The sequence below is a fragment of the Neomonachus schauinslandi genome, chromosome 15, assembly GCF_002201575.2.
Source record: "Neomonachus schauinslandi chromosome 15, ASM220157v2, whole genome shotgun sequence".
Taxonomy (NCBI): domain Eukaryota; kingdom Metazoa; phylum Chordata; class Mammalia; order Carnivora; family Phocidae; genus Neomonachus; species Neomonachus schauinslandi.
The window spans coordinates 41,668,570-41,676,038 of NC_058417.1; the positions used below are offsets into that span (position 1 = coordinate 41,668,570).

Below are 7,469 nucleotides of genomic sequence, written 5' to 3' on the forward strand. Positions count from 1 at the left end.
CCCCCCCCCCCCCCCCCCGCCCCCGGCTTCACCTTGGTTCCCTACCCTAGTTTTCCCAGGGCCTGGACTTCTGCCATTTCTTTCCAAACACCATACTGTACTGGATGACTTTAGATCTTCTTTGAGACAAGGCAGGCTGTGGACGTGGAACCCCGCCACACTGTGTTTGTGATTGTGTGTGTGTCTGTCTCCACCCCCAAGACTGTGAGCTCCGCGAGGGCAGGGACCGTGTCTTGTCCGTTCTCTGTATCCCCAGTGCTTGGAACGGAATAAGTGCTCACCGTGTGTTTAATAAACAGACAGAGAGGTTGAACCTCAGAGGGAGACAGAGACGTAAGCTGACGATTACAATAGTGTCCCAGCACTGTGCAGGGCATGGGCTGATACTTCCCCAGGTTTCCTTGACAACGCCAAGTGCTCCAGAAATGAGGAAAATTTCCTCGGGGGGTGACCTGAGGGCTACCCCCCCTTCCCCAACTCACACAACAGGCAGACCGGTTGGCTCGGCCTCACCCGCCCTCTCTCCCCAGGGAAGGACCCCACGCCCTCCATGCTGGGCCTCTGCGGCTCCCTGGCCTCCATCCCCAGCTGCAAGTCCCTGGCGAGCTTCAAATCCAACGAGTGCCTGGTGAGCGACAGTCCCGAAGGCAGCCCGGCACTGAGCCCCAGCTGAGGAACAGCGTGGGCAGTGTTAGCTGCACCTGCCAGGGGCATGGGCACCTGCCACCTTTCCTCAGAGTCCCCCAATCCAGGCCACTTTTCCAGAGAACGCTGCCCACCCAGCCACGGGTCTCTTGCAAAAGGCACCCTTTGCTTCTTGCCCATTTTAACTTTCTGCCCAAGGGAGCAGGGGCTACAAGGGGAAGCCCGGTGGGCCAGGGCGCACGGGCACCACGGCCACAGGGTGCCCTTGGGAAAGCCTGTTCCATTCTTCTGGTGACCCTGGCACCTGGCTGGCTTCCTACCGGAGTCTTCTTCGCACAGCCCCGCCACCCTCCTCAGGAGCTGGTGACCCAGCCTCAGCACTCCCACCTCCCATGCCTCTCCAGTCCATCCCTGTGTATTCCCCGGAGTCACTCCTTCCTCAGCCCCCAAGACAGGGGCTCTGAGGGGATCAGGCAAATAAAAACCAGAAGACTGAGGGCAACTTTGTCTGTGGGGGGCTGGGATTGGGCACTGTCCTGAGGTGGCACAATTCGATAGCCAGTGCTGGGCCCGTAACCAGGGTGATGCTAGACCAGACACAATGGGTCTGTGCCCCACAGAAGCAAGCCGGTCAGAATGATTTGGGAAGTGGGGCGCTTTTGTATGAAGTGTCCTAAATGTTGGGTCTGTCCAGGGCAGGACCACATGTAAATGCCCCATTCAACCTGATATTCTTAGTAACTTGCTTAGCCCCCAGCGGGGAAGACACTGAACGCCCTGGGGGCAGGACGGAGGAGCCAAGCCCTGGCAGGGCCCTGTTCTCCGTCCATCATCCTGAAATTCAGCTTTGGCCCAAAGTTGCAGACCCATCGAAGCAACCTCCCTCCTCTGTCGTCACTGGAGTATGTCCATCGGGAAAGGTCTCACCACCCTCCGCCATAGCCCTAACGCTACCTGTCACCCCCTCAACTCTGGGTCCTCACCCTGACCCGGGTCTCAGTAAAGTGGGGGGTCCTCTATATGGGTACCATCTGGGTAGTCAAAGCCAACATCCAGATCCCTTCCAGGCCTCCCCTGTGCAAGTCACTACCAAGTCCCACTTCCCTACCCACCCCTAAACACCCCGCAGTCACAGGCATTGGACAGAGGTTCATCATCTTTAGAGTCAAGGGATTAACAGGGATGGGTGCAGACTACACCAGGCCTAGGGTTTTGTGACACCTGGGAGCAGACCCAGCTACAGCAAACACACAGGGAAATGGCAGGAAGGGAGGGAACAATTAGCAGATTTGGTCTTCAACTTGGGGTGCGGAGCGGTGGAAAAGTGATTATCCTTGGGGCTGGGAATGAGAAACAGTAGGAAGAAAGCTGTTGGGGGGGGAGCTGGGCAGGCCTCGAGGGGCAGCCCCGTACCCCTGGGGCTCATAGTTGAGGGAGAAGGGAAATGAGGTCCCTCCCCTCAGTGCTGAGGACAAGGCACTTGGCTCAGTCTCCTTCCGCACCACCCCCAACCCCATCCAGGGAAGAGATGGGGTTCTTGTCCCCTGGCTCCTTTTAAGAGCCCAGAGGCTGTTCTCTGTTGAGCCTCTGGAAGAAGCTTTTGCCGAACTCATAAGTGCTGATCATGATGGCACAGGAGGGGGCAGCCTTGATGATCCTTGGGAGAAAGCCTGCAATGGGGGAGGGGGAGTTAGGGTCCGAGGTCAGGGCCCAAGAGGGCCCCAATCCTTCCTGAGCGCGGACACGCGGACTGACGGGATGCTCACCTGCGAAGAGCCCCCTGGTGCCCGACTCAGCCCGGATCCGCCGCAGCAACAGCCACGTGGAGTCGGCGCGTGGGGGGGTCACTGTGGGTGCGAGGTGTGGCCCGGGTGAGACCCCACTTGGGCCCCCATCCGCCCAGCCCCACACCAGCCAGAACCCTCACCTCTCACAGCCTCCAGAGCTCCCAGCGCGACCTGGCGCTGAGTCTTCACCACGTCGAAGGGCAGAGTCAGGACGGCCGCCACCTGGTGTGGTGTGGAGAGCGCTGGTCCCCAGTCCCGGGGCCCCCAGCCCTCGCGTCTAGCCAGGCTCTGCCAGCCTTGGCTAGGGCTTCTCGAGGCAAGCCGAGCTTGCTCCTCGAAAGGCAGCTACACGAGCACCTCCCACAACCCTCAGGCCTCCCAAGGCCACATCCACTGGCCTCACTCCCGGCCTGATCAACTCACCGTCCCGGAGATGCCTCCAGCCACAAAGCTGATGCCCACGGATGTCTGGTCTTTTGGCCTGAGCCCGCTCAGCCAGCTCTTCACCAGTTCGTAGTTGAACCAGTACAGGGCTTGGGGACATACGGGTACACTCGTCAGAGTTGGGGAGGGCAGTGGGGTGGCCCCAAACCTCCCACTTTCCACTGCTGCGCGACGTGACAACTGTTCCTCCTGAGAATGAGGACTGCCTGTGGTGTGCCAGTTTCTGTAACAAGCCCTCTGCGGGGATTTTCTCTTGGAAACCTGGGTGACTACCCCGCCCGCTGGGCCCATTTCACAGATGAGATGTTCAAGACCCAGAAAGTGACTTCAAGGTCAGTAACAGCAAAACTGGAACTTAACTGTAGACCTCCTGTATGTCATCCAGAGGCTCCCTTACCCCACCCCCTGCATCCCTGATTCCTACCTGAAAAGGGCACGTCCCGAAGGGCAGTGGGGCCCCAGCCCAGCCACAGTGAGCGCCAGCCACCCTGAGCCATGGCAGCTCGGACACAGGATCCCAGCTCCCGGTAGGACACATGCTGAGCCTGCAGCTTTGTCCGCACCAGCTCCAAGGGGCTGATCACAGTCACGGTGCCCACTAGGGGGAATAGCGGGGAGAGATCAGCTCACAGGGCCCAACGGCCGCCTTTCCCGGAATCTGGGGGCCCAAGAGATCCCTCTACCCCTAAGCTGCCAGACACTGGAGCTGGAAGCCAGGACTGGGCTCCAGCAGAGCCGGGGCTCAGAGAGACATCAAGGGCCCAGGGCTGTGCTCACAGCGGGCTAGTGCGCCAGCCACCATGGGTGCGTAGAGGTCAGAAGTCAGGGCCCAACCACAAAGGAAGGTCTTGAGTTGGTCATACGCGGTGAAGTAGATGGCAGTGGCCGGCACAGTCATGACCCTGGGAGTGTGAACAGACGTTAGCCGGGACTCCCAAAGGCTCCCAACCTCCCAGGCACCCCCTGCCCCTGCCACACGACCGGAGAGTAAAGGATCAGAGGAGTAGAACAAGGAACAGCAACGTGTGGGACTGAGAGACTCACAAGGTGGCTGGGAGGCCGCTCCACAGGGTCCTGGTGCCCTCGTGTCTCACAATCTTCACGAAGGCGTCCTGGCCAAGCGGACGCCCGTCCAGGAGGAGGAAGGAGGAATGTGAATAAGCTCTGGGATGAGGCTCACCCTGACTCGGCCCTAGCCTGATGCCCTCATCTCTGCCCACAGCCCTGGGTCCTGCTGAGAGGCAGGAGCCCCGCAGGCCGGCACACACGCAATCCCGCGTTTAGCTCCAAGCGGACTCCTGCTCACCCTTCAAAACCCCAGAGAGGCACCACCTCCTCAGGGAAGCCCTTCCCGAGCTGACCCGGCCACTGTTACTTGCTTTGCATCACCCCCTCCTCCCTGGGTCTGCAGCCCGACCAACGTGAATCCCCCTGGAGCGCCTAGAGCCCCAGGCGGGGGCACAGCCACTCCTCACCACGGTGCCGGTGAAGCGGGTGGGGTCCTGGAACCAGGTGGCGCAGCGGGCGCTGTTCGGGCACAGGTAGAGGGGCTCCAGGACCCCACTGCAGTACAGGAGGCACTTCCCTGTGGGTTGGAGAGAGGAGGGCACTGGGGAAGGGGAGGGGGCATTAGGAGGACAGTGCCCTGGAACCCTGCAGGGAAGGGGGTGAGCCCCATCCCTAGGGGGGCCAGCAGAGGCCGTGGTCCCTGGGTGGACATTCTTGTTCAGGACACAGGGCTCGCTGATAGGACCTGGAAGTGTGTGGCAGGACTGTGGAGCCCTCAGGTCCCCAGGGGAGACTGGGCCACTCCCTTCCCTGGACCTTCACAAGCTCCCTGTGGCTTGGGGAACTCACATTTGGTGTAGGGGAGGCTCCAGAGTCTGGAGGGAGGCATCAGCTCTAAAATACAAGGCAGTCCCTTAAATCAGGAGAGCCCCGACCTGTCCCGGGGACCCCACCTCGGGAAGATGTTTTGCCCAGGCACCACCCCATACGGGCTCCAGGGTTCAGGGCTGGGCACTCACCGCTGGCCACCGAGGGGCGCTGAGACTGCAGGCGCACTTTCACCACGTCCAGGGGTGTCACTGGAGGAGGAGGGCAGGTCTGAAGGCTCCTTTCGGGACCCCACCCCGACCCCTCCCCCAGGACCAAGTCACCTCCAATCTCTGGTCTGCCCCTGTCCCCACTGCCCCCTCCCCACCTCCCCAGATCTTACTGAAGAGGGAAGTGACTACAGCACCAGTCCCTGAGGCCACCATTTGCTGGAGGGGGCTAATGCCCCCAGGCTCCTGGTCAGCCATCTTGTAGCTTCAATTCTGAAAGACAGTCAACTGGACTCACAAAACAAGATCAGTGGGAGGGGGAGACAAAAGGCAGGGCCTTTTGGGATTTGACCCAGCCCTCTACCCGAATCCACTCACTGAATACGAACTCAAACGATCCTCACAATTACCTTCTACTTTTGTAATTTTTTTTTTATTTGGGAGACAGAGATAGCACCAGCGGGGAGGAAAGGGAGAAGCAGGATCCCCGCTGAACAGAGAGCCCAACCGAGGCTCCATCCCAGGACCCTGGAATCATGACCTCAGCTGAATGCAGAATGCAGACGCTTAACCAACTGAGCCATCCAGGAACCCTTACAATTACCTTTTAAAGCAATTTTTGTCAGCTCTACTCTACCAGTGGAAAAAGAGATTCAGAGGGGTGACATGACCTGAACAAGGTCACTCTGAGCCTAGTGAAGAAGAAAGCTTGGGTAGTTACTCATTGATTAAGGAGCAATAACGGCCCACTGCCATTCCTTCATCTGAACAACACGGAACTACTGTGCACCCTCATCGAGGCAGGCGCTCTGTTTGGCCCGGGGGACCCAAAGATCAGGACGCCAGAGCCATCCCCCTAAGCCCCCCACTCCCGAGGCGGGCTCTGCTGTGCCCCGAGTCACCGGGCGTGGAAGGTGGGGCCGAGCAATAGGGGAAACGTGTAAACAAATCTTTTGGCCGCGAAAGGACCGTCCGCTCTCGGGACTGGAGGCTGGGTTCCCGGCCCTCCCTCCCTCCCCCTCCTCCCGAGACCGGAAGGGCCAGTACCCCAGGCCTGGATAGAAAGGGCAATCTCTCTGCTCTCTCCCCAAGACAGAGACCGGGGTTCGGCCGAGAGGGCAGGAAGTAGGTTTGGGAAGACAGGATCTCTCCTTTCCCTCGGAGAAACTCTGGCCCCGCGCGCAGGGGACGCCCGATGGGGCGGACTAGGTCGGCCTGACGGCTCGCGACTCCGGGCCCCCAGCCCCGCGCCGGCTCAGGTTCCCCGGGACCTCCAGAGGCCCACCTCCGCCCCCGTCCCCAGCCGGGCCCGCAACCCACGTCCAGCTCCGCCCACCTGGCTCCAGGCCGGTGCTTGGGCTGCGCAGCGCCCGGAGCCCGGCGGGCCCATGACGGCTCCGCGGCCGGTTTACGGTCCGCGCGCGCTCGCCCCGCACCAAGGCAGTCTCCGAAAGCACCCGAGCCCGCCCCGCCCCCGGACCGCGCCGCGAGGCTCCGCCCTCCGCCGGCCGACCAGCTACATGCCCGGAGTGCCGCCGGCCCCGCCCACCAGCAACCTCTCCGGGACCAGCCGCTGCGCCGCGGGTGCCCGGCCGGGCCAGCGCCCCAAGGTCGTGGGTCTCCACGTCACGCGTGACCGGCGGCAGCACCGCACTTAACACTGTATTGTCACAAACTCCATCCCACCAGTACCCCGGCCGAGCGTTGCCCGCGGGAGTCCCAGAGCTCCCCCTAACTTGCCAGGCTAGCGCGGGTAACGCGCTCTCCCGCTCTTCCTCAGTGTCCTCATCTGCCGGGAGGCAGGTATTGGAATCAATTCTTCCAAGCCACGGAGATATCAGATAATAATGACAAACATTTACCCGCCGGGTTCCCTGATAAGGTTTTACGACTTAATGGCGACCTGCCAAACAGGAATCAGCATAATCCCCATTTTACGGATAATCGACTGAGGCGCAGCTCCAAAACCACTTGGCACACCTCTGGGTACCGTGCGCCCGTGGGCGATGGGATCAGACGAGCTGTGACTCGGGCCAGGCAGGCTGGACAGGGAGAAGATTGGCCCGGGAGCCAGGAAACCCGGGGTCAGCCGGACTCAATTTAGGCTTAGTCCTCCCACCGTGTGACCTGGGGCAAGTTACACCACCACTCTGGGACTCGGGTTCCTCCTCCTTCGCACAGTGAGAGGATTGAGTAGGGAAGAAGGGGACTGACATTTTTGCGGTGGTTACTCTCACAACGTTACTTCTTCCAAACCCCCAAACTTTTAGAAGTATATTATCATTTGGCCCCTTTTTACAGAAGATGAAACTGGGGCTCGAAGTTTAAGTGCCCGGAATTCGAACCTTGCAGGTACTTCACCCTGCACGAGGCGGCCTCCCTGGGTGACAGGTGGGCTTAAATCCTGAGCTGATGTCTCTGATCCCGCTTCTCAGGGAAACACATTTGTCTCCCAGGCAAGCCCAGCACCTGAAAGCCCGCCACCCGCCTCGCCTTTAAAACTTTTGTGCGGTTTTAACTATTTGTCCGAACACGGGGTGCGAACCTG

The 7,469-nt window shown here is 60.5% G+C and overlaps 2 protein-coding genes across 5 annotated transcripts in view; one reads left to right on the forward strand and one right to left on the reverse strand.

Moving 5' to 3' along the window:
- RUNDC3A (RUN domain containing 3A) overlaps positions 1-673 on the forward strand; it is a 9,002-nt gene extending 8,329 nt beyond the window's left edge. The window contains exon 11 of the mRNA XM_021681635.2: positions 531-673. Within this exon, the coding sequence (XP_021537310.1) occupies positions 531-673 (143 nt within the window). The remainder of the gene's footprint in view (positions 1-530) is intronic.
- Positions 674-1,783: 1,110 nt separating this feature from the next.
- Positions 1,784-6,402, reverse strand: SLC25A39 (solute carrier family 25 member 39). 4 transcript variants are annotated; one of them, XM_044921923.1, is made up of 12 exons: positions 6,258-6,402; positions 5,095-5,194; positions 4,904-4,963; positions 4,734-4,778; positions 4,352-4,461; positions 3,921-3,988; positions 3,654-3,778; positions 3,301-3,474; positions 2,856-2,965; positions 2,573-2,654; positions 2,412-2,492; positions 1,784-2,315 (listed from the first exon to the last, which is right to left on the reverse strand). In XM_044921923.1, exons 2-12 carry the CDS (start codon positions 5,177-5,179, stop codon positions 2,200-2,202), a joined length of 1,056 nt encoding a protein of 351 aa, XP_044777858.1. In that variant the 5' UTR covers positions 5,180-5,194; positions 6,258-6,402; the 3' UTR covers positions 1,784-2,199. The 4 variants fall into 4 exon arrangements, with proteins under 4 accessions (XP_044777858.1, XP_021537306.1, XP_021537305.1 ...); XM_021681631.2 differs by having other exon boundaries at positions 4,352-4,485; XM_021681630.2 differs by having other exon boundaries at positions 3,921-4,009; positions 4,352-4,485.
- Between the last annotated feature and the right edge of the window lie 1,067 nt (positions 6,403-7,469).